The 27979-nt window shown below is 51.1% G+C and overlaps 1 protein-coding gene across 1 annotated transcript; it reads left to right on the top strand.

Annotated features, from left to right (window-relative positions):
* Ap3b2 (adaptor related protein complex 3 subunit beta 2) lies at positions 1 to 27959 on the top strand. Its single transcript, XM_003475747.5, has 26 exons — positions 1 to 274; positions 8999 to 9074; positions 9208 to 9282; positions 9483 to 9578; positions 13023 to 13183; positions 13399 to 13465; positions 13565 to 13747; positions 13827 to 14113; positions 14357 to 14411; positions 14694 to 14765; positions 16066 to 16128; positions 16417 to 16549; positions 16733 to 16842; positions 17432 to 17608; positions 20449 to 20635; positions 21795 to 21913; positions 22294 to 22402; positions 22652 to 22772; positions 23007 to 23211; positions 23320 to 23380; positions 23615 to 23721; positions 23923 to 24151; positions 24489 to 24573; positions 24782 to 24879; positions 27338 to 27476; positions 27555 to 27959. The coding sequence occupies exons 1-26, from the start codon at positions 162 to 164 to the stop codon at positions 27703 to 27705; spliced, it is 3279 nt and encodes a 1092-aa protein (XP_003475795.1). The 5' UTR covers positions 1 to 161; the 3' UTR covers positions 27706 to 27959.
* The last annotated feature ends 20 nt before the right edge of the window (positions 27960 to 27979 follow it).

Genomic DNA, 27979 nt, shown 5'->3' with positions numbered 1-27979 from the left:
CGGGTACCCGCCCGCCCCGGTCGCACGCGTGCGCTCCGGGCACCGGCGCCTTTAAGAACCTCGGCGCTCGGCTGGGTCTCAATCTGCGCGCTGCTGCCCCGATTCACCGCTGAGCCTCCCGCGCCCTGCGCCCCTAACCCGGACCCCGCCCCGGCCGCCCCATGTCGGCCGCCCCCGCCTACAGCGAGGACAAGGGCGGCTCTGCCGGCCCCGGCGAGCCCGAGTACGGCCACGACCCGGCGAGCGGCGGCATCTTCTCCTCCGACTACAAGCGGTGAGCGCGGGCGGCGGGCACCATGGACAGCGCCGGCCCCACCGCGGGCCCCCTGTCCTCGGGCCCGGCCGGGTGGGGCCTGGGCCCGGTGTCCCCGGGTCTTCCGGTCGACCTGGCCTTCTCGCTGGGCAGGCTGGCTGTGATAGCACCCCCAGATCCCACAGCGTGGCGTGGCGGCGGCGCCCAGGCCTGGCTCCTCCCAGGCCTGGCTCCTCCACGGATTCGTCCTGGGGCCGCTCCCCCAGCACACATCCCTGGCCTCGCCTGGGCCTGCAGCCTGTTCCTGTGTTAACAAACCTTCCCCCACCTTTGACTCTTCCTCCCTTCATCTGATTATTCGTGTTTATTAAAGGTTTGCCTTGTGGAGCCCCGCACTGGTCTGTGAATACAGCTGTGAATTCGAGGCCGTCCTTGTCATCAGGCTCCTCTAGAGGGGTGCAGGGTGAAGCAGTAGGGACAGTTCAGTCTGGAAGGATGCGGAGGGAGAGTGGAGGCTGAGGGCAGGGGACAGAGGTGGACACATGAATCCAGGACAAAAATGAAGAGCTCAGTCATAGGTTTGTAGGAAATCCTACGGTGTGGTCTGTGTACACCACTGGAGTGACCAGAAAGGAGGGTAAAGAGACCACTGAAGGATTTTAAGCAGATGCCAACGTCGGCCTGGGATGTAGAAGGATCACGGGGCAGACTGTGAGAGATTGGAGGAGCTGGGTAGATGAAGAGATGAGTGATGGGGGTGTGCAGGTGACACAGGAGTTCAGGACGACAGTACCGAGGAGGGGGAAACCCAAGACCTGACTTGATGCTTGCATATGGGGCAGGGATGAGAGAGAGGCTGGGAGAGATAAAGGATGGTACCAGATTGCTCGTTCTTACAGCTGGATAAGTGGGGGTGCTATTCAGTGTAACTGGACACAAAGATGTTACAGGCAACTTTGGGGGAAGGTTATGTTGAGCCTAGCTTTGGGCATGGTAAAATTGTAACTGGAAGGATGTTCAAGTCTAGTAGATATCCTCATATTATAAGGATTTAGATTCCAGGAGAGGGAGGAGGAAGTTGTTAACATACACGTGTTAATTAAAGCCACAGAAAACAGTGAAAACAAGTCAAAGAGACTGTGAAAAATGAGTTCAGACAGGATACAAGTCTGAATCCTGCAGAAACTAACATTAGGGGCAACCAGAGAGCCAGGGAGTGCCGAAAGTTACCTGAGATGTGATCCAAAAGTCAGGAAGAAAATAAAATAGAATGTTGAGAAGGAAGGAATGGTAAGTAGTACCAGAGCCTACTAAGGTCAAGTTAAACAAAACAGGGAATTCAAGATGACTGGATATAGTCAACTTCCCGTTCCACATCCCACCTCCTGCCCTGGGAGACTGACTCTGGCAAGCTGAAGGGAAAGGAACTATATTATTCCTCCCAGAATTCTATTATGAATGGCTTTAAACATTCAGAGAAATTGATTGAATAATGCAGTGAATGTGTATGCATCCACCTACATTCACCCATCGTTGACATTTACCTCACTTGCTTTATCTAACCATTTATCCCTATTTTTGGCTGAACCATGTAAATTGCAGAGATCATGATCATTCAGCCCTAAATTCCAAGTCGGCATCTAAAGCCAGGGTGAAGTAAATGAAGAAGCAAATAAGAGGTGAGTAAATAAAACAGTGAATGGGAACTTTGCTTTTAAGAAATTTGACGATAAAGGAAAGAGTTGGCTAGAGATCATCCATTCAAGGAAATATTTATTGTCTTGTTGGGAAAGCCCAGGACAAGTTTACTTGCTGGTAGGAAGGAGGCAGTAGCATGAGAGAGATTGGAAGGCGGGCAGGTGACAGGTCCCTGAATGATGGCAAAGGAGGCTTTCACTGGTCCAGGGAGGACCAGCTCTGCTGGAGGGAGGAGGAAGAACAGAACATAGATGCAGATGTGTGAGAGTCTGGGGCAGGGGATCTTAACTAAAGAAAGCCTTCATTTTCTACAAGGACCTGGCAGTAAGGCTGTAAGAGCAAGGGTGTGGCTATGGGTAGGGACTTGGGTGTGTCTGTGATGAATAAAGCCAACCACAACTGGAGGGGCAGGGGCAGGGGAGGGCAGTGGGGCAGTGGACTAAGATGTGTGTGAGAGCAGTCAGAGGGTGGGCTGTCGTGCCTGGTAGGGGGGAAGCAGAAATAAGCAAAAGCTGGAAAGAAGGAAAATATTGCATGCCTGTAACCCTGGCACACTGGAAGGGTGAGGCAGGAAGATGCCAAGCTTGAGCCCCGCATGGGTAACTTAGTGAAACCCTGTCTCAAAAACAAAACAAAACAAAATAAAACAAAACAAAGAACCTGCCTCTAGAGAGGCAGATGAGGCTCAAGAAGCTCAGGGTCAGAGTGAGTGGGATGGGAGGAGCAGTACGAGGAAGCCAAGGTCCAGCTGTGGCTGCATGATGGGAGGTGAAGAGAGCATTCCTACCTCTGTGCCAACTCTGCTGACCCAGTCCTCTGCGCAGAGATTGGGGCAGACTTGTTCCCCATTCCCCGCCCTCTGTCCCTCCTGCAGCCTTGTCTCTGAGCACTGAAGAGGAAACCAGAGCCTCCCTTCTGGCCGGTGTCTGGTTACTGAGTTTCAGGGCCAGGCAGTCTGGCAACAGGTACAGGCAGCCCCAGATACCTGGCCACCTTAGTCCTAGTCTTGGAGCAGGACCTGGGGCCCAATGCAGCGTTTCCTGCAGCTCCCAGGGGCCATGGGGAGACCAGGAGTCAGAGGGACCTGTGGGACTGATCAGGAGGCTGCCAGCCCTGTGCTGGCCCCTGAAGGTGGCCCCCCACCCTGGTACCAGGCTCTGCAGCCAGAGGAGCTTCAGTGGCTGCAGGCCCCGGAGGAAGATGCAACTCCAGAAGCATCCCTGGAGGGACCTAGTCTGGAAGCTAGCCAAGGGCAAGGCCAGAGCCCAAGCCAGCCACTGAGGTACTGAGGGACCCCCACCCCCCGAAACCCTCACCTCACTGCCACTGCCAGGGGGCCAGGGATGGGCAGCCAGTACTCCTAGCTCAAGTTCTTTTGAGTGTTACCTCCTTGGGAAGAGGAGCCTGGGCTGGCATTTAGGTTCCAGGTTCCAGGCTAAAGGGAACTGCTGAAGGCTAAAGGACTGAGAGTGGCTTAACTCCCTGCAACTCTAAGTAGAGAGGATAATAAAACACTTGGGCACACATTGGGGCCTTGGTTAGAGTGGGCTCAGGGTAGTTTTGGGGCTAGAATAAGGGATAGACAGACTGAGACCGGTGAGCCTGCCTGGCTGGCGGCTGGGATTTGGGTAATGACAGCAGGGAGGAAGGGAGTATGTGTGGAGGAGGGGGGCATGACTGAAACATCATGTCTGACCCCCTGCTGGCCCCAGGGAGAGTCCCTCAGGCCAGGCTAGGCCAGACCAGGCCAGGGTCAGGTCAGAGTGAGCACAGGGTAAGGGATCTGGCTGTTCGAGAGGAGTGTTTCGTGGCCCAGGGGCATTGCCAGGTGTCTCTCCCTTGGTGGGGCAGCAAGAGGGGCTGTCATACCCAAAAGGGGTCACTGCTGCTGGCACTGGGCATCTGGCCAGCAGTGCTGAGTGCTGGCCGCCTCTCACCCTGCAGCTCCCTCCATTCTCTCAACTTCTCCCTCCTCCAGGGGCCTGGAATGTATCAACATGGAGGGGCCTCTGGAGTGTGTATACTTGGCAGGGAACTGTGGCATTTGTGGTGTGGTAGGGACACCCAGATGTGAGGAAGTCAGTGTTAGGGAACTCCCAGAGTCAGTGGAGACCAGGCCAACTGTGTCCACCACCCACTAAAGGCCAGAGTGAAAGGCCACAAAGCCCCTCAGAGGGGCTCAGGATCCCTGATGCTACAGGTATTTGATTTTGGAAGTCTAAATTTACCATTGGAAATCTCAAATGACCAGGAGTCCACTGATCATTTCAATGAGTGAGATGAAAATAACCAATTTTTGTCAGAGTTAGACACAGGTGAGGTGTGACCACGGCGTGTGTCACTATGGGAGGGGTGTGGGCATGTGCATCTGTGTGGTGTGTATAAGGATGGGAAGTGTACGCAGGTCTCATGGTAGTACATTTCTATGGGGATGGTGGTATATCTGTGGCAGTGTAGGTTAGATGTGTGCCAGGAATGTGGGGTGTGTGGCCAGTGTATTTCTGAAGGAGGTGTTGTATGTTGGGTGTTGTGTACCTGTGAGTAGAGGCACCTCTGAGGGGTATAGGTGTGTCCAGCGGGCATGGCAGTGTCCACACAGTGCCACACAGTGGGTGGCACTGGTGTACACGTGTTGGGAGTGTATGAGCTGACAGTAAGGTGTATAATAGGATCTGGGGTGCAGTGGTGCACGTTTGTATGCTGCCCATGCCCCTCAAGATGCTGCCCATGCCCCTGTGTGCATCTGTTCACACCCAGCCATGTGGGCACAACACCCTGGAGGAACTGACAGCCATGGCTGTGCCAGGTGGTTTCACCTATTCCTGGTTTGGCCACAGGTGAAAAGGAAGCGAGCGTCCTGTGGTTTGAGGGGTCACACTAGATGGAAGGCTTTCAAATTAACATGGGGCTGGGTATCTTTACCTGACAGCCAGCAGGAACACTGTCTTCTGGAAACGATCATCTTTCTACTTTGCTTTCTGTCAAATAGCTCTTCAGGGAAGACATTTTCTAAGAGTCTTAGGATGTCAAATTCTCAGGCCCCCTTCTGTCCTTCCTCCATTTATCTGCAGCACTCATGCGTTTCTGCAGCCGAGACTGGGGACATCATACTGGTTCTTCCCTTCCTCTTGACGTCATCTCTTAGCACCAACAGTTGTCACAGCTGCCTCTCTAGGACTGTTATGTGCTTCTCCCTGGCCTAGCACCACTACCCCAGATTTCTGTTGTTTCTGGATGTTTCATGCCTGTGACTCACTTTGCCCATACTGCTTTTTAATTTCTACCACCTATGATGCTTCTCAAGGCTGGCTTCTTGCACCTGCATCAAAAGTTTGGGGTTACCAGGGTGCCAGTGGCATGTCATCTGGAACTTTAGTGCATGCATCGCCCCTCAACCACATAGGACTGAATCAATTGTCAACTCATATCAACTACATAGGAACATATTTTTCATGGGTTTATTCACAATTCTCTCTTAACTTTTTGATTGTCATTCCCAGGACCTCTGAATATGGTTGGGCAGGTTGCTTACTGCACAAGGGCATTTGGCCAAGCAATATCAGTCTATGCTCTACTGACTAAATGGGGAGTGATAGTCCAAATGCTTTGTCTGCCTGATGCGACAAGCAGGTGGCAGATGGGCTTGTGGTAGCCTTGACAGTCAGTGTTGGACATGGAGCTTATAAATTTACAAAAGGTTTTAAAAGTCCATTTTAAATATTACATTTTTATTCATCATATTCCAGATGTTTTACTTTTTGTTGCTGTTAGGGGCTGAATTGTGTCCTGAGTTGTTGAGTTCTAGTCCCCAGTACCTCAGAATGTGTCTTTGTTAGGAGACCAGGTCTCTAAAGAAGTGAATGAGCTGAAATGAGGTCACTGTGGTCTCACCAGAGTCCTCAGGAAAGGAACATTTGGGCCTGGAGAGCCCAGAGGGGAAATCATGTCAAGACATGGGGAAGATGGCTGCCAAATGTGGAGAAAACCAAAGTGCATTTTCCCAACTCTCACACAAACCACTCGCCAGAGAACAATTCACTCTGGTCACCCAGAGGGCTGGGGTCCCCGGCCAACACCAATTCTGTGCTGGCACCGTCCTGGAGTCCTACAGTTCCAATCAGTTAGGTCCTGTCTCTCTGGGGTGTCAAACCCACAGCCTGTCCCATTTCACACGTCAGTTGCTAAGTAGTGGTTACCAGTACTTACCAGTACTTGCCAGTACTTCTGGCCCACAGAACTTGAGGAAATTTACCCCACATTTGTTTATGATAGAGGAAAAGTATAAAAAATATAGATGAATGGCCACATGAAAGAGAAAACAGAGTTGGGCACAAGGGACCCTTTTCTTACGGCTCTTCTTTAGGCATCTCTCTGTGTTCAGCAGTCTGGAAGCTCTCAGAACTCTGGCCTCCTGGGTTTCCATAGAGACTTCATTTTGTATGCACGATGGACTACATTATTGATCATTGGTGACTGACTCAAACAATAGCGCTTTCCCCTCACTGGAGGTCAGATGGGGTGTGGTCTGGGAGTCTCAACCTTCTAATAACAAAAGCTTCTCCTGTCCCCCAGCACATTGCAAGGGATTTAGACACTGGGTCAGATGTGCTTGTCTTTTGGGAAATAACAAAGGTCTTAGGATCTCTGTGTCAGGAGCTGGAGTCAAAGACCAAATATGAGAGCAAATGAATCTCCTAGCACTTCTGTCTTCAAGGGTTTTAGGAGCTCTGTCTCAGCAGTTGGGTCAGAGGCCAAAGCTGTTTTTTCAGAGTGTATTCAAGAATAGCAAAGATGACAGTAGAGGATATGTGTGCAGTGATTCACTGTACGCTTGTGAAGAGGATGCAGAAGGGAGAAGCTTCTTTTAAAAAGTCCACATACGCTGTTTTAACACAAAGGCTGATGGTTATGGGGGCTTCGGCAGGGCCTGGTGTGAGCTTGTTTGTGGAGACACCCATTGCTAAGCAAGAGATCTCGGAATCTTGGCTGCTTCAGAGAGTCCATGTGACAGTTTTTTCCACAGGCTTGCAGGTCTTTTGTTCATGGCCTCCCAGCTCCATTTTGTTTGGGTTTGACATAGTGGTTCCATGTTGACACTGATGATTTTCATACCATCTTATCCAAAGAGAGAAGCCTCAAAAGAAACCAACCTTGCTACCATTTTGGCCTCCAGAATTGTGGGAAAATAACTTTATGTTGTTTAACCCACCATCTGTGGTACTTTATAGTGTTCCTAATGGTGGCTCTCAAAGCTAACTCAGTTGCCTTATTGTCTTCCTTAACTTTAGCCTTTATATACCAAAGCTTAAAAAATTAAACCTAGCAATCTTGTTACTGACCTTGAAAGTAAAAATTTCTCCCTCCTTCCATATTTAAAAACCATGTCTAAGCAAATGTGGGATCTATTTTGGTGTGGAATACACGTGCAGATTAGATTCTTTACCCCAACAGCATTTATGTAAGAGGAAAATGAGTCCCTCCCCCACTGATGAGTTATGTGTTCCTAATACATCAACTTAAATCCTTTTATGAACTTTCCCTCATGACCTTTGACCTCTTATTTATAACCCAGCACCACTAAGCTGTTGTCATCATCGTGTTGCTTTGTGTTTTGATGTCTAGGATTGTTAGTTGTCTGTCATTATTCTCTCCTTTTCTCAAAAATATTCTTTCCCAAAGATTTTTTTTCCCCCGGTCAATTTTGCTGTTACTTCACTTTGATCCAGTGCTCCCTTTGAAATGTCAGTGCATACTGTATGAAATCTATGTATTGGTTTATCCACTACCTTTATTCTCGTCTGCCAGGTGCAAGGGATTATTTCCCCCACTGGGGTTTTATAAATTCCTTGAAGGACTGTGGAAAGTTGAGTAAAACTTATAGCGTTACCATGAGGCCATCTGTGGAATCCTGGGAACTGCTTAGGCCTGGAATCAGTTTGGTCCGGACCTGCAAACGCCCTGTGTGCAGGCAAAGACACCCTACTCTTGACACTCACTCCCTTTCACTGGTGTCTTTTATCCATCCAGTTGACCTTATTCCTGAGCAGAGTCTAGACCCTCTCACCTCATGTGTGTCTCAGTTCCTAGTGGTATCAGTTTCCTATGGCTGCTATAACAAAGAACCACAAACTGGGTTGCTTAGAATAATAGAAATGTACCGTCTCACACTTCTGGAATCCAAAAGTCTGAAGTTAAGGTGTCAGCAGGGCCGTGCTCCTCTGAGTTCTGTGGGCAATCCTTTCTTGCCCCTTCCTGACTTCTGGTGTGTTGCTGGCTGTCTTTGGCATTCCTTGCCTGGGAAGATACCTCACTCTCTAGTCCTCTGACTTCACACTGCCTTTTCCTTGTGTCTTGCATGGTTGTCTTATGAGACTATCAGGCATATTGGACTTGGACTTACCTTACTGTAGTGTGACCTCACTTAAGTATGAACATTCCCTAATTTCTGATGGTTTGTTTAATGATTATTTTTACTTTATGATGGTATGAAAGCCACATGCCTACAGTAGAAACCATTTTGAATTTTAATCTTGTCCTAGGCTAGCAAAATATAGTATAATGACTTTCATACACACCAGACCTGGGCTAAGGTAAGTGTTCTGAAATGTTTAAAGTAGGATAGCTTTAACTATGATGTTTGGCAGGGGAGGTGTATTAAATACCTTTTTAGTTTATGATATTAACTCATAATGGATTTATGGGGAATATAACCCCATCATAAATCAAATGGCATTTGTAACTATATATTTAACTAACCTATTTTCAAATAAAGTTCCATCCTGAGGTTCTATAGTTTAGGACCTCAGCACCTTTTCTCTTGGCAGGGGAACACAATTTAGCCCTTAACCCCAGCTGGCCTGCACATTTCTTCCACACCCAGAATCCCCTAATTACCTCTCAACCTCTCCTCGTGGCTCTAGTCCCTCTGCTGTGGTTGTGCCTTATTTGAGCGCCCCTTACTGTGTCCCCTCTTTCTGCCTGAATTGTATGATCAATACCCTGACCTCCACCCTGGTCCCCTCAGCTAACCTCTTTACTTCCCACCAGGCACGATGACCTGAAAGAAATGCTGGACACCAACAAGGATTCCCTCAAGCTGGAGGCCATGAAGAGGATTGTGGCTGTGAGTGGGGGAAGGGGGTCTCACAAGGAAGGCTGGGTCCCAGGGCAGCTTTCCTCAGGTCCTCGTGGACTTCCCTCACTAATGCCATGTTCTGTCTGCCCTTCTCCTTCCCCCACCTTGACCCACCTCCCAGATGATTGCCCGTGGGAAGAATGCCTCAGACTTGTTTCCTGCGGTGGTGAAGAACGTGGCGTGTAAGAACATAGAGGTGAGCTTTGCCCAGTGAGCCCCCTGACCCGTGCTCAAACCACTCAGAAATGTCCCAGACCGGGACACATTCAAGGATGCTGTCTCCCTGCTTGAAGAGTTTGTCCCATGGGCAGAAGCTGGATGGGTGATGACATCTTGGGAGGCAGGGGTCCTAGCCCCTGCTGAGAAGCCTCCCGGTGAGAGACTGCTGTTCCCCAGGTGAAGAAGCTTGTCTATGTGTACCTGGTACGCTATGCAGAGGAGCAGCAGGACCTGGCCCTGCTGTCCATCTCTACCTTCCAGCGTGGCCTAAAGGTTAGAGGTCTCCCCCTGCCTCCCAGGGGTCTGGGTCTGGCTGGAGTCATCTGGGAAGGGAGGGCTCAGGGGAGGCTGTGAGTGTGGGAGCAACTTTGGAGCCCTTCCTGCCTGCCACAAGTTGGGAGGGTCAGAGCCAGGGTGGAGAGCAGGCTCCAAAGGGACTTAAGAGGGGGGGGCTCAGGCCTGGACCTATCCACCTCTGAGGAGCCTGTGGTAATGGCTATGTTTTATTCATTTTCTGTTGCTATAACTGAATGCCACATTCTGGGTAATTTATAAACACTAGAGTTTTATTCAGCTCACTAAGCTGAAGGCTTGAAGGCCCTAGGTTGAGGGTGCCATTTTGCTGATGGAGACTCCAGAGTTCTGAGCTGGCACATGATGTCACATGGTGAGAGGGATGCATATAAGACACAGAGGCAAACTGGTTTTTATAATTTATCTGGTTAAGATAAGTGAAAAACCCATTAATTCGTTAATTCCGAGCCCTCCTGACTCAATCACTTTGGGATCCTACCCTTAAAGATCCCACCTGTTTCTATCTGGTCTTAGTATAATACAGTGGGCATTGAATTTCAGCATGAGCTCTGGTCACGACACTCAAGTCATGGCAGCTGCTTCAGTGTGAATCACTGAGCCTCTGACAGCGTGCACCTCCACCAGTACACAGAAGGGAGCTGTGGCCCATGGTGAGGCAGAAGCCAACATTCTGGAAGGAATATGGGACAGCAGTGACCTGAACTCCTCAGTCTGGGGCAGTGCAGCCTTTGCCCTGACAGACTCGGGTCTGTAGGAAACAATGCCTGTTAGAACCTTTTTGCCTGGAACTTGCTAGGGAGGACAGAAGAATCTGCTGAGAACAAATGAGTTTCACCAAAAAGAAAACAGCAAAATTTATTTTGCTGCTAAGGTCAGAACAAAAGACAAAGTCATCTATTATTAAAACCCTGTGGGGAAAAAAAGAAAACCTAACCCCGTGGATTCCCAGGCTATTCAGTACAGCCACCGATTCCTCTAGAGGTGGAACAAATGTTTCTTCTAACACCACACAGTTAACCTGCCTCAGATGCCTCAGTGCATGAAAAATACCCATCTTCAAACATGTGGGCCACATCTAGGGTGATAAATGTCACGTGAGGCAGGCAGAAATGGAAATCAACTAAGGGCAGGAACTGGGGGAAGCTTCAAGTCCTTTCATATGATGTGGTGGGCTGAATCATTACACTATTAAATAAACTGTGAATATTCTCATTTTTTATTCTACCCAGGACCAACAGTTTAACATATATATTAAATGTGTGCATGAGTCTTCACCGTGGATTTATATATCAGATTTTCACCCCTGATTATAACTACTGGCTCCCCTGTTTTTTTTTTAACACTCTTATTTTACATACCTGTGAGGGGGACCCTGAAGTTCTGTAGGTTACTGGGCAGTCTGCTGTTGCCTGGCAGGAGGAATTTACAGAATCTACTGCTCCAGGGTGGGGTAGAAAGCCTAGTCTCTTGCGTATACAACTCACTCATTATGCTAGATTGTTTTCACTAGTCAAAACCATGGGCTTCATCTCAGATTGGTAAGTAATCTTTTGTCTGAATCAAGATTAAATCATTTTAAAACTATTCTGGAACTGTTGCACAAGTTTTATACTCTCCCATAGTTACCACACTATGCCCCCTCCCCAGTTTTAGAAAACTGGAGCTCACTTAATCCAACTCAACACAGTGCTTTTGCTAGAACAGTTGTCAGCAAACTTTCTGTAAAGGACCAAGTGGTATTTTAGGTCTTGTAAGCCATGCCATATTAGCCATACAACTACTCGATTTGTCCTTGGGAGGCAAAAGCATCCATAAACAAGCAGTTTCTTTATTAAAAGTTACACAGCAGGCAGATTTGGCCTGAGGCCTGTAGCCTACCAGCCATTGCCATTTATTTATGCACTGTTAAAAAATACCTGTTATTTTTTAAAATGATATCATTCGATATGTATTCTTTCACAACTTGCTTTCTTCTTGTTCCTGATTTTTGGATCTTCCTGTACACTGTAGCCAGTTATATTGTCCACCATTCGTCTTGTCTATTGGCCCACACTGAGGTCTGGTTTACTTTCTTAGCACACTTCATGCAGTCAAACCTTGAGTTGGCAAGGAGATAATCTAGGGTCCTCTGCATCCTATCTTTTTGCAAATGATCACTTAAAGCCACAGTGAAATCTTACTTTAGGATTTCATTGGTTATCATTATGTCTAAGCCAGGGTGATTATAAATTTTAATTGGCCCCTCTTGATTTTATATCTTTCTCATAAGCATTTTGAGTCCATGTATGTTTTTGAGTTGACAGTGATCTGTTAATAAACCTCCCAATACATTTTTACCAAGTTGTGGGTTGGCTGACTGTAAAGTCAGTAAACATTTGGCTGACATACAGTCAGCCAACATTTTCCTGAATTTAACTAGTAAGAGAAAATTTTTAGTGCTGTGGATAATACAGAGATAAAATAGACCTGAATTCTGTTCTTAAAAGGCTTGCATATTGAGGTAAAAGGCCTAGTCAAAAACAGCAATGCAGGAAATGCATGAGTGACTCCCATGAAGGTCTTGCTGAAATTACAATGCACAGTGCTAACACTTACCAGTTTAATTACCTATTAAATATAATTTTGTGACTCTATAATCATGTCCAAATAAAAATTTAAAGAAATTAGTTTCTAATAGTTGATGAGATGATTTGGCAAAGTATGCCTGCTTTTTAAATAAGTGATTCTAAACCACCTCTTTAAAAATAATTTCAGAATTATGTCAGGGATTACTATCATTTCTACCTGTATTTTGTGACTGCCCATTTTTAGAAAATTGGTTACATCTTCCTTTAGTCCCCAACACCTCTCCCCTTGTCTACCATTCTCTACAAATAACAGGCATTTATAGCTGCTGCAGGTGCTGCTGCCACTGGTGAAAAGAGCTCCAAGCCCCATGATTGTATTACAGTGGCTTGGTGCTTAGAATGCTCACAGGGCCTGGCCACCTGTTCTGTGTTAAACTGGGTGCAAATACAGCCTTTGAGTGCTGAGAAAGGCACATGGGGTGGACTCTGGAAGAGAGGCTAGCTTGCATTTGCCAGCAGTCAAATTAATCACAAAGGCAGAGACTCCCCACTCAGGAATACAAGTGTTTCAGGAACCTGAGGGGTTCTCAACATTCTTCACTCCTTTCACAAGCAAAACTACCCCTTGCCACACCTGCTCAGATATGAGATTTCTGAACCAGAGGTGGGACTCATTGCCCCAGGTTTCCAGCCAGGTGCATTCTCTTGCCTCAGGTTTGGGCGCAGGGAAGTAGGTGCTGGTGTAGCAGCCAGGGACAGTGCCTGCCATACCTATGGTCCCTGCTGTCAGGGCACCTGGTATCCTCTCATTGGCTGTCTCCAACCCTGCCCTTAGGACCCTAACCAGTTGATCCGTGCCAGTGCCCTCCGAGTCCTCTCCAGTATCCGAGTACCCATCATCGTGCCCATCATGATGCTCGCCATCAAGGAAGCCGCCTCAGACATGTCACCCTATGTGCGGAAAACGGCTGCCCATGCTATCCCGAAGCTGTACAGGTATGGCTTGGGCCTGCCTTCGCTCCAAGGGGACCAGCTCCTAAACCTCAGGCGCCCCCCCCCCCACTACGGAGTCTGCAGGCTGCCTCCAGGTGGCTTCAGGACAGTGGACGAGGTTGGGAACTGGGCCCCCACCTCTTCATGGCTAGAGTTGGGATGCAACACTGAATCTGGCTGGGAACAGGAGGGCGAACTCTTCCCAATGTCTCCCTCAGTTTGGACTCGGACCAGAAGGACCAGCTGATAGAAGTTATTGAGAAGCTTCTGGCCGACAAGACCACGGTGCGTGTGCCCTGAGCAGACGGGGGATATGGGTCAGGAGCTGTGAGCTGGGTTCTGTCCTATCCTTCCTACTCACTGTTGCCTGGGTGTGCTCCCCAGCTAGTGGCAGGCAGTGTGGTGATGGCCTTCGAGGAGGTATGCCCGGAGCGTATCGATCTAATCCACAAGAACTACCGGAAGCTCTGCAACCTGCTGATCGACGTGGAGGAGTGGGGCCAAGTGGTCATCATCAGCATGCTCACGCGCTACGCACGCACGCAGTTCCTGAGCCCCACGCAAAATGTGAGTGGCCATGGCCCGCGCCCTGCGGGTGGCAGAGTGGCAGAGGAAGGCACACAGCCTGTTTGTCATCCCCACCCAGGAGTCCTTGCTGGAGGAGAACCCTGAGAAAGCTTTCTATGGCTCAGAAGAGGACGAGGCTAAGGGCGCGGGGCCCGAGGCGGGGTCGGCCCCCACGGCGCTGCCCGCCCGCAAGCCCTACGTCATGGACCCGGATCACCGACTGCTGCTGCGAAACACCAAGCCGCTGCTGCAGAGCCGCAGCGCTGCGGTGGTCATGGCCGTGGCGCAGCTGTACTTCCACCTGGCACCCAAGGCGGAGGTGGGCGTCATCGCCAAGGCGCTAGTGCGCCTGCTGCGCAGCCACAGGTGCGCCCGCCCCACCCACACCCTGCCCACCTGTACCGGTAGCCCACGCCCACCTGTAGGGGGCTCCCCAGCTGTCCCTTGATCCTGCTCCTCTGCCCCTTTACCCTCCTCATCTGTCATTGGCGCAGACCCCCTTCCTCCCACTCACTGATCTGCTCCATCCAACTGTTGGGCCCGCGCTCCACATGCTGCTCCTTTGCCCAGTCAAATAGCACAGGGACAGCTGACCTGTTCTCTCCACAGTGAGGTGCAGTACGTAGTGCTCCAGAACGTCGCTACCATGTCCATCAAGCGCAGGGTGAGCACGTGACTCCGGCCACTTATTCTGTTTGAGGCCTGTCGGTAGACGACTCCAGGGACCAGCAGGACAGGATGGAGATTGCCTTAGTCAGACAAAGGGTGGGAAAGGAAAGACCTAGACCGAGGCTGTGAGCAGGATCTGAGAGGTCTCTGAGGGGCAAAGCTCTGGGAAAGAAAAGCCCAGAGGATGGGTGGAAGGGGGAAGACCAGGGAGGGGTGCAGCCTGTGTCAGAGATGTGGTGGGGGTCCAGGTGGAGCCTGGCGTTTCTGTCACACACAGGGGATGTTTGAGCCCTACCTGAAGAGTTTCTACATCAGGTCCACTGACCCCACCCAGATCAAGATCCTGAAGGTGAGTGATGGAGACAGGGGTGCAGTGTCTCCAAAGCCACCCTCCCCACGACCCACACCAGGACTCCCAGCTGCAACCCTTGCTCAGGCAGCCTTTTCCTGTTGTACACAGCCACTCTTCATGAGAAGTGACTGGATTTTCACAGTAACCCTGGAAATGTGCACGGCTCCATTTCATAACTGTGTAGAGTCAGGGAGGTGAGGTCATTACCAGTAGGTAATCACTGATTCCCGAGGTTCACACTTTTTCTTCTGCAACTCCATTTCTCAGCCCACACTTGCTCCCTCAGTCTCTGGTGCACACAGACATAACAGGAAGCACGGCAGGAGCCTACTCCCCACCCCCACCTGTCCCCGCTCCCAGTCCCGTACTGCATGCATTCAGCCATAGTTAACCCTTCTAATCCCTCCCTAGATGGAGGGGACAAGGTGGGGCAGATTAAACAGGACTCTGGTCTCCTGGAGCTCATGTTCCAGATGGGAGCAAGAGGAGACACTAAGCAATTAATCACAAGACAAATTTACAGATCCCTTTATGAAATGTGGTAAGAGTTCAGAGAGAAGTATAAAATAGAGTCACCATATCTAATTGCCTCAGGGAAGTTTCCTTTGAGAAGAGAGGCTCAAGTGGGGCCTGAGAAATGAACAAAGGTTACTTAGTTAAATACTAGACAAAAAGAATCACTCCACATTGAGGGAACAGTGGATTCAAAGGCCCTGCAGCAGAAAGGGTGTGTGATGCCAGACATGGCAGTGCACTCCTATAACTGCAGCTCTCTGGGAGGCTGAGGCAGAAAGATCATAAGTTTGAGCCTACCCTGGGCAATTTAGCAACTTCACAAGACCCTGTTTCAAAATTTTAAAAAACTTTAAAAGGGCTGGAGATGTAGTTAGTGTGAAGGTCCTGGATTTAATCCCTAATACTGCCAGAAAGAAAGGAAAATAGACACTGTGTCAGTGCAGCAACAAGGAGAATGCAGGAGGTGAGACTAGCCACTGGCCGTCAGGTCATCAGGGACTTGCAGCCCAGGGTGAAGACTTGGCAATTATCCTAAAAGCAATGGGCAGCTCTACTGGAGAGAGAAAGCAATACAATCCTAGTTGGAGGCTACTGTGTCTCAGGGCATCATGTAGGAGGCTGGCTGGTCCTCTTCATTTGGGGCAAGTCTCATCACAGCCTGAGGCTGCTGCAGGGCTGTCCCAAGGACTGTGTCCTGGTGGGGAAACATGTTTGGTATATGACTGTATGGGGCGTGCACAGGCTGCCCTGCTCATTCTGTGCTCTCCTCCCATCCCTGCAGCTGGAAGTGCTGACCAACCTGGCCAATGAGACCAACATCCCTACTGTCCTACGGGAATTTCAGGTACCTGCCAGCGAGTCCCAGGTGGGGTGCTCTTCAGATTCTGGGTTCCTTGACAATTGCCCCAGTTGGTCATGCTTTCTCCCAGAAGCCCAAAGTGAGAGGAATGATTATCTTAAGTCCCCTTCCAGTGGAGATATTGGGGCTGGGGCTGGGATATCATTCCTTCTCCCATGATTTAATCTCTGGTGTGACAAGTGGGAAGACATTAGTTTTTCTGCGGGTCATGCTCAAACCTGCAGTCACTGAGGAGTCACTGCCTATTGGGACTTCTCTGTCATGATCTCTTAGACCTACATTCGAAGCATGGACAAAGACTTTGTAGCAGCCACCATCCAGGCCATCGGACGCTGTGCAACTAACATAGGCCGAGTGCGTGACACCTGCCTCAACGGCCTAGTGCAGCTTCTATCCAACCGTGATGGTCAGTGCTTGCCTGTCCTTGTGTCCAGCCCTTGCCTGTCCTTGTGTCCAGCCCTGGTGCTTAGTGACTCTGCTGTCTTTCTAGACACAGTGTGTCTGTTGTTCTGTCCACCTCAGTGTCCAAATGGCCCTGTACCTCTGAGAACTATCCCCAGGTGTGGTCACATTCACTGTCATTCCCTAGAGCTGGTGGTCGCGGAGTCTGTGGTGGTCATTAAGAAGCTGCTGCAGATGCAGCCAGCACAGCATGGGGAGATCATCAAACACCTGGCAAAGCTCACAGACAACATCCAGGTGACGGAGCCCTGTGTCTCCTCCTCCCCAACATTGTCCCCATGACTTAAAAACCCTACAGTTAAGTACTCTTGTCTTATCAGAATCAACTCTCGACCTGCCATATTATCTTTGCAGGGTCTTCAGGGAGAAAAGAGAGAGACACTGAAATATGTGACCCTAGCCTTTTTGGCCAAGATTTTCCTCCCTTTTGGTATCTCACCATGCTTCATGGCCTGGCCACTGCCCTGTTTTCTCCCCAAAGCTCCACTTGGGAGTAGCTGGCTGACTAGGTGCTGCTGAGATTAAACATTTACACCTGGCCTTCCTGAAAATGCAGAAAGAGTAACATAGTGTGAAGCTTGGAGGGTGCAATAGATACAGAAAAGTCAGCCTTTTAATTCATGCCTCACATTGGGGTCCTAGTGAAACCCTGGCAAAGAGGGGAGATGCTCTCCCGGAAGTGCTCACCTTCCCATGCCCCTCCCCCACTCTTCCCAATTATAGGCAACAGGCCAGCACAGATGGGAGGTGCACCTGGTGCTCCCCACTGCCACTCACCCACACTGCCACATTGGCCCCAGTCCTAACTCCCCTCCCATACCCACAGGTGCCCATGGCACGAGCCAGCATCCTGTGGCTCATTGGTGAGTACTGTGAGCACGTGCCCAAGATTGCACCTGATGTTCTAAGAAAAATGGCCAAGTCATTCACTGCAGAGGAAGATATCGTCAAGCTGCAGGTCATCAACCTGGCTGCCAAGCTCTACCTGACTAACTCTAAGCAGGTAAAGATTGACAGGTGTGCCTCCATTCCCTGCTTCCTAGGAACCTCCCTAACCAGTATTCCTTTGGCCTGAACTCTTGCCTCTCTGAAAAGGGGCACTCAGGGCAAGCGGCTAGTCTGCCCAGCTAATGAGGGCTACCCCAGAGTCTATGACTGTGCTGGGGAGACAAGCCTGCAGACTTCCTGTAAGAAAGTCTCTGCCAGCCACCTTCAGAAAAGGGACTATAAAGAACCACACTTGCCCAGGGCCAACGGAAGGAACCAGAAGTGATCAGTGTTGCCAGGAGAATGTGCATCCCAGATGTGGACTGTGCTTCAAACCAAAGCAGAGCAATGCTGGGCCAGATGGTGCCAGGGAAGAGGGGCACTCTCTGCTCAGGCTTTGGGTGGTATGGTGACCACTGTCACTCTGAAGGTGACAGGCTATAAGGGATAATGTAGCCAAGGATGAGAATTTCATCAGTGTTGAAAGCCTCTTGGGTGTTTGGCATCTCCTAAGATGGCACTGGGGTAATCTAAGACTAAAGCATGATGTGAAAAGCATTCAGAGGCATTGGAGATCCTAAATAGCCCTATCCACATTACCCCATCAGCTCAACAGACTGCTGCATCTGGGCCAAACCTGGCTTGCTGCTTATTTTTATAAAATTCTCTTAAGTTTTCCTATGGCTGGTTTTGTGCTGCAGTGGCAGAGCTGACAGGTTAAAACAGTCTGTATAGCCCACAAAACCTAAGATTAATTTCTCCCTGACCCTTGGCAGAAAATGTACCCAAACCCTTGAAGGAAAATACCCAAGTGAGGGCTGGGATCAGCAAAAGGGCTGTGCCTGCCCAGCCTGAGGTGGCCCCTTTGCAGTTCCATGGGAGTCTCTGAGTGGTAGCACGTTGCTTCTTGGTGGCTACTGTGACTTATGGTGGCCAGTGTGGGCCCCAGGGACTCAAGCTGGCTAGGCAAGGCTGCGACATGCTGGGACAAAAGCCAGAAAGGTAGCAGCTAGACGTGGGGGCAAAAAGACACTGGATTCATGGGTCTATTGTAAAGAAGCAACTGGAGAAAGAGAAGGTAAAGAGCGAGCAGCCTAAGGCAGTGTCCAGCCATTGGACAGTTGTTGTGCTGTCTTTGTTCAGATGCAGGAAGGAGCAGGTTGATGATGCGGCCTGGGTGGGGAGATGCTGGGGCTGGGGGCTGGCATGCACGTGATCTGGGAAGTCTGTGGAAAAGGACATGATCCTAAGCCAAAAGGGTAGGTCACCTGTAGCTTGATAACAGGTCATGTTGATAAGAGCATCCATTAACCTGTCTGGTTAAGGGAATGTCAGGTTTGTAATGAAGTCCATTGTGATGGCAACTATTTTCATATTTTTATTTATTTACTCTGAAGTTCTGGGGATTGAACCCAGGGTCTTCACACTGAGCTATATCTGTAGATTTTTAAATTTTATTTTAAATTTTGAGGCAGGGTCTTACTAAGTGACTAAATTATCCAGAACAGACTCAAACTTGTAATCCTTCTGCCTCAGCCTTCTAGAGTGATGAGGTTACAGACATATGCCATCACACCCTGTTGTATTTTCATATTGTTTGACCCACCGTATCAGAGAACTATGGATAGGAAGTATACAGCTGGGACTAAATAGTATTGCTATGCTAGAAGGGGCTGAACTGAATGTGAGGCCACCGAGGTCCCTGTGGGTTGTGTTGCAGATAGGAGTAGGGAGAGACTCCCTGAAGTGATGTGGGGTGGCTCAGCCATAGATGCCACTCTGGTTCTGGACCAGCATCCAGAGGGCTGTGTCCCTTGTGGATGTCTGCCTCCAGGCGCTGCTGAGTAACTCAGCCAGCCACATATAATCCTGGGTGTAACATCAAGTCATTGTAAACCTTGGGAAGACCAGGGCAGTCCTGGGCTTGGTTTTGCTGGTCCCTGTGGCCCTCTGCACTCTGGCTGTTAGTGACTTGGTAGTTTTGATCTTGGTCCCATGAGATACAGACATAGAGACTTAATGTCATGGCAGCCCCTGCTGTTGGCATGCAGGCTGTGGGGGAGGAGACAGGTGGGAATGCCATGGTCCAGGTGTGGGCACAGCATTGATGAGCTCCTCAGTCAGGAAGGAGTCACTGTATGATTCTGCTTCCCCTCTGTAGAACAGGACAATGGCATGTACCTCTGAGAGGGATGTAGTTGTTAGTGGCAGCCTGGGGCGCCCAGCACAGTGCCTAACAGCAGAAGGCCCCTCAGCAGCCGTGGCAGGGCACTGCTACTGTGGTCACATGGTGAAGTCAGGATAAATGAGGCCCAGATCAGGGCAGAAACCAAGACATGGGTTCTTCCAGGTGGCCACCTTCACTGCAGACTGTGAACCCCATGTGCAGTTTGCTCTGATTTTGTTAGCAACTTCGGGGGAAGATCAGGGCCTCTGAGAACCCTGGGCTTCTCAGAGTCTATTGTGTGAGTTGAAAGGAGGCATCTCCTGACAAACTAGTACCCGTTTATCTCTTTGTTGTCTAGTTTCCTTATGGGGTGGGGGTGGGGCGCCTGAAAACCATGGGTTCCAGAAGAATGCTCCAGCATCTCCTCAGCCACCCCAGGGTGGGGATAGATGGACCAGGCCTGGGCAGTATGGAGCCCAGAAAGAAGAACATCCACAGAGCATTCTTTCTGTTGGCCCAAAGCAGTCGTGAAGTTGAGGGCAGGAAGCAGAGTGTAGACCGCCGGCCGGCAAGTGCGGAAATTGGTTGAGAATCTGGTGAGAAGCTCTGCCTGGAGCAGCAGCTGAGCCCCAGGCTGCTGTGTCCTGCCTGCTCTGCCAGCTGCTGAGTCACTGCCTCTGTCTTCCCAGACCAAGCTGCTGACCCAGTATGTGCTGAGCCTGGCCAAGTACGACCAGAACTACGACATCCGAGACCGAGCACGCTTCACTCGGCAGCTCATTGTCCCCTCTGAGCAGGGTGGGGCCCTCAGCCGCCATGCCAAGAAGCTCTTCCTGGCCCCCAAGCCAGCCCCAGTTTTAGAGTCTTCCTTCAAAGGTGGGAGCTGAAATTAGGGTTGACCCCTGGGAGTAGATGGGAACTTAACAGGGCCCCAGCCCTTGCCCCTGAGGCCTGGTCTCAGCTGGGCACCAGCCTTCTGTGGGTAGAGGCCCTAATGAAGATGCCAGGGCCGGTCCCTTTGCCCTTACCATGGCACCTATGGCCCACTGTATCCCCTGCACAGCCACTGCTGGCATCTTACCTGAGTGTCAGCCACCCCATCAGGCCTGGTGTCCTGAGTCCTTTCTTCCCTTCCTCTCCTCTCCATCTGCCCAGTAAGCAGGCTCTATCTAGGCTTGGGAATCTGTCACTGTGTTGACTGCCTAGGGCCCAGGAAAGCAGGAAGTAAAACAGAGCATGGGAGATGGATATATGTGTCTTGAGAATGAGGTTGCCAGTACTGCTTTCTGGGACCCTTGAGGTCAGCTGCAATCCCCAGTCCCTAGTCTTGAGCCTTACCTCTACTCCTGGACTTGGTTGGGAACAAGGGGAGTCCTCCAGCTGCCCCTGTGGACTCCAGGAATCAAAGTCAGGACTTGGCACAGCAAAGCTAAATTCCCTCACTTTTTTTCAGTCCCTTCCCTGCACCTCAGAATAAAGAGATTGGGGTGGAGTAGGGAGCAACTTTGAAACCTCCTGAGAAGGGCAGGTGTCCCTTTCTGCCCAACATTATCTTCACCTTCAGTCAGGATAAATGCCCTCCTATACCACCACCCCAACTCCTAACTCTTAACTCCCCGCACCAGGTCCAAAACCACGCCAGGCCTCCTCTCCATGGCCTGGGCTGGCCAGCCTCTCATTCACAGCTGTAACCTGTCCCCTGATGCCAGCCTCCCTCCCATACCTGGCTATGTTATGGCAGTGAAGCTGCTTCCCACACTGCCTCTCCACTGACCAGAGCAGACAAGCTAGTGGCCTCCGTGGCCCAGTGATACCCACCCACCTCTGCAGTCCACCTGTCTCCACTCCCAGGTTCCTTTTCTGACCTTGCAGCATGGGGGCTCACAGTGCAATCAGGGTGCAAGAAACAGTAAGGAATGTATCAGTTTCCTCCCAACTGCCCAGCTAGGGAGTCCCAACCAGAGTCACCAACCAGGGACAGCTCTAAGACATTCCTTACTGCTGCTGCTGGCCTAACTTCTAACCCTGTCCTCAGACCGGGACCATTTTCAGCTGGGTTCACTGTCCCACCTGCTCAATGCCAAGGCCACAGGCTACCAAGAGCTCCCAGACTGGCCAGAGGAAGCCCCTGACCCATCTGTGCGCAATGTGGAGGTCAGCAAGGGCGCAGGGTGGATTTGAGTGCATGAACAGTGGGAGACAGGAAATCGGGAACCCTGCCAGTGCCACCAGCCTTCCTGATAGCCTCCTGCACACAGGAAGAAGACCTCTCCTTTATCGAGACCCACGTGGGCCTGTTGGGCGAATATGCTGAGGTCCCTGTGTGTGCTGTGTGCTCTCCTGTCCCTCCCCTGTGTGCTGCACCTGCCTTCCCACACTGACTCCCTGGGGGCAGTGTGCCCTCCTCTCTGTGGACTAGGCCTCTGTCCGCCTCTCCTTCTGCATTCCCTGTGAGGCATGGTGGAGGGTGAGAAGGGCCCATCCTGTTCTTCCCCCCTCCAGCCAGGAGATGACCCCTCTCGCCTCTTCCCCAGGTGCCCGAGTGGACCAAGTGCTCCAATCGGGAGAAGAGGAAGGAGAAGGAAAAGCCCTTCTACTCTGACTCAGAAGGAGAGTCAGGCCCCACGGAGTCTGCGGACAGTGGTGAGATGGACAGGGCCTCCTGTGCATGTATCTGTATGGTCATGGGCAGGGGCACCATTGTGAAGACTGGTTGTACACAGGTACAGTACCTCCTCTTTTCCTGTGGGCCCATCTGTGTCCTTGTCATGTCTAGTTGGCATCCAGGGAGGGGTAGAAGCAAATGACAGGGACTCAAGTTTCAGGGCAGTTTGAAGAAGGGAGTGCAGGGACCGGCTTGGTACTGGAAGACCTGATGCCGTCTCTCCACAGAGCCTGAATCTGAGAGTGAGTCGGACAGCAAGAGCAGCAGTGAGAGCAGCTCTGGGGAGTCCAGCAGTGAGTCAGACAACGAGGACCAGGGTGAAGATGAGAAGGGGAGAGGCAGTGAGAGGTAAGGCGGAGCCAGCCAGATGGTGATGGGGTTCGGGGGCATCCCCTGAGAAAGATAGGCAAACACCTGGGCTTACAGTCTTCTGGGGGCCCTGAGCACCTCATGAGTTGCTGGAGGCCACAGCTCCAGGTGGCCTACCTGACGGTATTGTTCAAGCTTCCCCTGTTCTGTGAGGCAAGGCAGGGGGCATCGTGTGCTGGCAGGGCTTGAGCCCCACATCCTGCTCTCCTCCAGTGAGCAGAGTGAGGAGGAGGAGGAGGAGGAAGAGGAGGAAGAGGGTGAGAAAAAGAGAAAGAAGAGGAGAAAGGTGCCAGAGGAGCATGGAGAAGGCTTATCCTCAGAGGAGGGCAGTGATACCAGCAGCAGCTCCTCTGAGTCCGAGGTGACATCAGAGTCTGAGGAGGAGCAAGCAGAGCCTGCCTCCTGTAGGAAGAAAACGGTAAAGGCCTGGTGGGGCCTCCCTACCCATGACCCAGGCTGAGACATCTTGTGACCGGAACAGGCTGGGCTGCAGTCCTGCACACTCACACCCGCTTTACCCATCCAGCCTCCCAGCAGCAAGAGCGGCTCTGGAACCAAGGAGATCTCCCTACTGGACCTGGAAGACTGTGAGTTGCCTGGGGAGGTAACAGGGGAAGGAGGCCTGGGGATGTGGCTCGGGGTATTGGGTCAGGTTCCCTAGGCCTTGGCTGGGGCTTGGCGTGGCATTTCAAAGTGGCCTCCTGGTGTGCGGCCTCGCTGTCCGTGGTGCTGAATGTTTGCTCCTTGAGCTCTGGGCTCCTGGCATGCAGTCAGCTTCCATATGCCCCTCCTGAATCAGTCTTCCTTATCTCCTGCTGCAGTCACCCCTCCCACTGTCCAGCCTGTGTCTCCTCCCACGGTTGTGTCCACCAGTCTGGCTACTGACCTGGAGGGCCTGACACTCACAGACTCCTCTCTGGTGCCCTCTGTGAGTGAGACAGGAAACGGACAGGGGTGGGGCAGGGTCTCATCTCTGTGCCACCTCTTGTGTTCTGGCTTTGGATTTGTGGGAAGGTGTGGTGGAGGGATGGCTTTGAATCTCACTGGCAGGATGGCCCTGGGTGGGGGCAAGGCTGGGCCACCTGTCACCTCCTCTCATGTCCACATGTTGCCTCCTCCTCTATACCAGCTGCTGAGCCCAGTGCCGGGTGTGGGGAGGCAGGAGCTGCTGCACCAGGTAGCTGGCGAGGGGCTGGCTGTGGACTATGCCTTCAGCCGCCAGCCTTTCTCCAGGGACCCCCACATGGTGTCTGTGCACATCTACTTCTCCAACAGCTCTGAGACCCCCATCAAAGGCCTGCATGTGGGCACCTCTAAACTGCCTGCAGGCATCAGCATCCAAGAGTTTCCTGAAATAGGTACAGAAGGGCCTTGGATGGGGTGAAGGTGGTGGCTCCTGGGCAGAGTCAGCCACAGGCATGACATTTAACATGATCCATGCCCTAGACAAGGGAGGAAGCAAGTTCACATCAGGGCAGAAGGTACCTGTAGCAGAAGGTTAGGGCCTTAGCTGTTTCAGGCCTGAGCAGGGTGAGGGAAGGTGTTTAAATGTAGCAAAGAGTGAGGAGCTGTCTCCAGAGGCCCAGAAAGCAGGGTTCCATGGAAGGTGGTCAGCTCCATCAGGAAGAATGAGGCTAGCCTGGTACCAGGCCTCTCAGGTGATGATGCCCTGTCCTCCCTCCCCCACCACTTCAGAGTTACTGGCACCTGGAGAATCTGCAACTGCTGTAATGGGCATCAATTTCTGTGACTCAACCCAGGCAGCCAACTTCCAGCTGTGGTATGTGTGCAGCTCGTGATGGGGTGGCAGCGTGAACGGGATGGAGGTTGGGTGGGAAGGTGACAGGGCTGGTAACCTAGCAGCCATGTAAAGGCTCATGTCTGCATTCATGGCCAGCTGGCTCCTTGCCCTGCCTTTGGCTGAGAGCGCCAGGTGAGGGGAGACCCTGGTCTCATTCCCTCCCTCCATCTCCTTCCACCCTTACCAGCACCCAGACTCGGCAGTTCTACGTTTCTATTCAGCCCCCTGTTGGGGAACTGATGGCCCCTGTCTTCATGAGTGAGAATGAGTTCAAGAAGGAGCAGGGTGAGTGCTCCCTAAGTTTGCCATGAAGGGTGAGGTTGGAACCTGGCTCCTTCAGATAGAGGGAGGCCTTGTAATCTGTGCCTCCAGGAAACCTGCACAAAACCTGGGACATTCTGGTTAGGCTTTGGAGGGAGTTTAGACTCTACCTGGCAAAAAAAAGTATAGGCTTCCTGGGTATGGTGGTATGTGCCTATAACCCCAAAACTCTGGGAGGTTGATACAGGAGGATCACAAGTTTGAGTACAGCCTGGGCACCTTAGCAAGACCCTATCTCAAAAACAAAAGTTTAGGTCCGTGTTCCAGCTGGGGAAACATCACATGCAGAAGTGCAGAGTTAGGAGCAGCTTGGTGTTTGGGGCACAGGAGTCCCAAGCACAGGGGAGTATTCAAGCAAAACTGAAAACATTATGTTGGTCACAGTTTTAGCAGCCTGAATGCTATGATAAAGGACTTCAGTTTGGAATTCCAAATCAGCGTTTTGGAATTAGACATTTCACAGCTGGGAGAGGTCACAGAGATCATTGTGTCAGGCACCATCATTAGAGGGATGAGTGCTTAGAAACCCCATTTTCCAGAAGTGGAAGAATCCACTGAAGGAAGGAGCAGGTTCCATCCTCTATTTCAGAAAGGGGAACCTGGCAGTGCTCAGAGTTGGGACTGGGAACGTGGAGAAGGAGCTACAGGAGAAAAGGAAATATGGTCTTCATGAACTCTGGTTTTGTTTCTGAGATTGCCCCTTATTGGATGTGAGACCTCAGGCTAAATTCTGTGATTACTCACCTGGCTCTTGCAGCAGATCTGCTAGGAGATAGGTGACATCAGAGCAGGTGGGGAGATGGGAGTCCTGGACAGTTGCTGTAAGTGAAAGACAGGGTGATAGATAACTGCCTTGACATGCCTGGTTTGGGTGGTAGGAGAGATATGGTACCCTTCATCTAGACCAGGGTTTGGTACAATTTTTTCCTGTACTAAAATGAATGTTTTAGGCTCCAAAGGACACATGGTCTCTATTGCAGCTCCTTAGCTCTGCTGTTATAACATAAAAACAGCCACAGGGGGCTGGGGATTTAGCTCAGCAGCATAAACAGCCACAGATGACACGTAAATGAGTGAATGTGACTGAGACATTCAGCGAGATATTGGATTATAGTCCTAAATCTTGTGATTTTCAATTTTATTTAATTTCCGTGTGTTACAACATACATTCTTTTGATTTTTCCCCAATACTTCATATCAAAGCCATGAGGGGTGGGGGTCAGAAGGATGGTGGGCTGGCTTTGCCCTGGAGATTATAATTTGCCAAACCTCTGATCTGGAAGAAAGAGCGGGGCTGGACAAGGGAGGAGGGAAGGCCATGGCTACTTCCGGGAATTTTGAAGTCCATGTAGGACACTCAGGAAGAAGTGCCTGTCTGCCCAGGAAGGCAGGAGTCATGAGCCTGAGGTGGGAGTAGAAGCCAGGAGGATGATAAAGAGTTGGGGAGCAGGGTAAGAAGCCAAAGACAGAGCCTCCAGGAGAACCTGCATTCTGCAGAAGAAAGGCAAGTGATATAAGAGCAGAGAGAGGTAAGGAGAACAGGAGCACTGGTGAGGCCGAAGGCTGCTTTCGGGTGGTCTCTATGATGGCCCAAGTCCGTTGGACCCGGCATGTGGGAGGCCACTGCCAAGTGAGAATGGACAAGTGCAAGAGGAGCAATGGTTAGCTGTCAGGGTTGAAGGAAACCAGGGTATGAGGAGACGGAGAGCCCATTGGTGGATTTTGGCCACAAATGAGGAAGCAGACCCAGCTTTGTGTGATGCAGGATCTCCCTTTTCAGAAAGGGAAAGATTTCAACATGGGCAGACAGAAGGTACAGATGCTGCCAGCCAAGACCAGTGTGGGGTTGAAGGATGTGGGGAGAGATGTCAGTTCTCTAAGGGAGGGAGAGGCTGAGGAGAAAGCTGGTGGGGGCAGGAGGGCAGAGGTGGCATCGATCAGGCTGCCTGGAGCTCTGCATGGAAGAGAGGTCAACATGTGGGCCTTGGGAGGTACAGTTGGGAGTCTGTGGAGGTATAGTTGGGAGTTCAGCCATGAGCCCAGCAGCCATTGGGATCTTTTCAGGGGGTTTAACCTGTAGTGGCTGGGACAGGGCTGGCCTGGGTTGGAGGCCATCCAGAAAAGACCAAAAGGCATGGGGAGCTCCAAGAACTGTCTGGCCCCCAGGTCCACTGGCCACTCCCATGGGGATGGTGGCCTGATACATGTCAGTGGAAAGTACCAAATCAGTCCCTGATCAACACATGAACAAAGCCTGAGGCAGGTCTGTGAGGGAAGTGCCCTTCCCCAAGGCTGAGGAGGGGACCCCGGGTGCCTGGATCCCAGCCTAGCCCCGGCTGGAAGAACCTGAGGAGAGTTTGGCAAGCAGACACAGGTCTTCTCCCACCTCAACCTTTGCTCTCACTATGAACTTTGTCCCCAGGAAAACTGACAGGCATGAATGAGATCACTGAGAAACTCATGCTGCCGGACACCTGTCGGAGTGATCACACTGTGGTGCAGAAAGTGACTGCCACTGCTAACCTGGGCCGTGTCCCTTGTGGGACATCTGATGAGTACAGGTACTTGCACTTGCAGGGTCTGGCTGGGAGGATGGGCCTGGCCCCAGATCTGAGCCATTTCCAAATTCCTCCTCTCAGGTTTGCAGGGAGGACACTGACCAGCGGGAGCCTTGTCTTGCTGACTCTGGACGCCCGGCCAACTGGCACTGCCCAGGTGACAGTCAACAGTGAAAAGATGGTGATTGGCACCATGCTGGTGAAGGATGTGATCCAGGCTTTGACTCAGTGACTCCCAAATGTCGTGATGCTGTGACTTCTTCAGTCCTCACCTGTACCTCCCCCAGGACATCTGGACTGTCACCCCCCACTCTCGTCAGCCTCCCCATGTCAGTTAGCATCTGAGTAGGAGGTCCCCTCATTAGTGTTTACCACCTCCCCACTCCCAAGTAATCTGTGCAGAAGGAGATGGCAGTTGCTCCCTTTGACTCTAAACTTTCTGTAGCTATTTATGTTGCAAAATCTCAATAAAACATCCTCCCTAGATATTGGCTCATCTGTCCTTC

This window comes from Cavia porcellus, unplaced genomic scaffold (assembly GCF_034190915.1).
Source record: "Cavia porcellus strain 051 isolate PalLab524CR breed Dunkin Hartley unplaced genomic scaffold, mCavPor4.1 scaffold_6, whole genome shotgun sequence".
Classification (NCBI taxonomy): Eukaryota; Metazoa; Chordata; class Mammalia; order Rodentia; family Caviidae; genus Cavia; species Cavia porcellus.
The sequence above is the reverse complement of the archived record's forward strand: the minus strand, read 5'-3'. Positions and strand labels throughout refer to the sequence as shown.

Bases quoted from the DNA above. Each gene is read 5' to 3' on its own strand.
- Ap3b2 (XM_003475747.5), top strand. From the start codon at position 162: ATGTCGGCCGCCCCCGCCTACAGCGAGGACAAGGGCGGCTCTGCCGGC. The intron at 9,075-9,207 runs GTGAGTGGGGGA...CCCACCTCCCAG, and splicing joins CCATGAAGAGGATTGTGGCT to ATGATTGCCCGTGGGAAGAA. The intron at 16,550-16,732 runs GTCAGTGCTTGC...GTCATTCCCTAG, and splicing joins GCTTCTATCCAACCGTGATG to AGCTGGTGGTCGCGGAGTCT.